Genomic DNA, 867 nt, shown 5'->3' on the forward strand with positions numbered 1-867 from the left:
AAATGTTATAAAACCACTTTCTACCTATGGAAGTACCAAAAAATACATTTGAGAATTTAAAATTTAATTACTTTTATTATCTTATCAAATTTGAAGTTGCTGATGTTTAAAATGTTACCCATGTATTTTTTCTCTTATAGTAACAAGGTAGTTTCTGAAAGACATTTTCATCATCCTCCAGACTTTAAAAGGAGAGTAAACCACACTTCATATGTGCTCACTCTCCTTTTCACTTTCAGACTAAATTTCAGATTCTGAACACAGAAACCATGTTGCTGTCAGATGGAAACAGAAGTGGGGCCATGTTCACCCTCTTGGGCTTCTCAGATTACCCAACCCTGCAAGTACCACTCTTCCTAATTTTTATGGGCATCTACACTGTCACTGTGGTAGGAAATATGGGCATGATTGCCATAAGCAAAATTAACCCCAAACTGCACACCCCCATGTACTTTTTCCTCAGTCATCTCTCATTCGTGGACTTCTGCTACTCCTCCATCATTGCTCCCAAGATGCTGGTGAACCTAATTGCAAGTGACAGAAGCATTTCATTTTCAGGATGTATAGCACAATACTTTTTCTTTTGTACCTTTGTGGTAACAGAAGCCTTTTTGTTAGCAGTGATGGCCTATGACCGCTTTGTGGCCATCTGTAACCCTCTTCTCTACACAGTTGCCATGTCCCAGAAACCCTGTGCCATGCTGGTGGTGGGGTCATATTCATGGGGGTTAGTGTGTTCCTTGACACTGACATGCTCCGCTTTGCAATTATCTTTCCATGATTTCAACATAATCGATCACTTTTTCTGTGAGTTCTCCTCATTGCTCTCCCTCTCTTGCTCAGATACTTACATTAGTCAATTACTCT

The 867-nt window shown here is 39.7% G+C and overlaps 1 protein-coding gene across 1 annotated transcript; it reads left to right on the forward strand.

The window, feature by feature from the left end:
- Positions 1 to 269: 269 nt before the first annotated feature.
- On the forward strand, positions 270 to 860 carry LOC147820688 (olfactory receptor 5D18-like; the record flags this gene model as incomplete). The annotated part of the gene is made up of 1 exon (XM_087203694.1): positions 270 to 860. A coding segment is annotated over exon 1 (591 nt), but the record flags the coding sequence as incomplete, so codon positions are not given.
- Between the last annotated feature and the right edge of the window lie 7 nt (positions 861 to 867).

Source organism: Heterocephalus glaber, unplaced genomic scaffold, assembly GCF_053883595.1.
Source record: "Heterocephalus glaber isolate CG9 unplaced genomic scaffold, H.glaber_assembly_v1.0 deba00001806, whole genome shotgun sequence".
NCBI classification, from domain to species: domain Eukaryota; kingdom Metazoa; phylum Chordata; class Mammalia; order Rodentia; family Bathyergidae; genus Heterocephalus; species Heterocephalus glaber.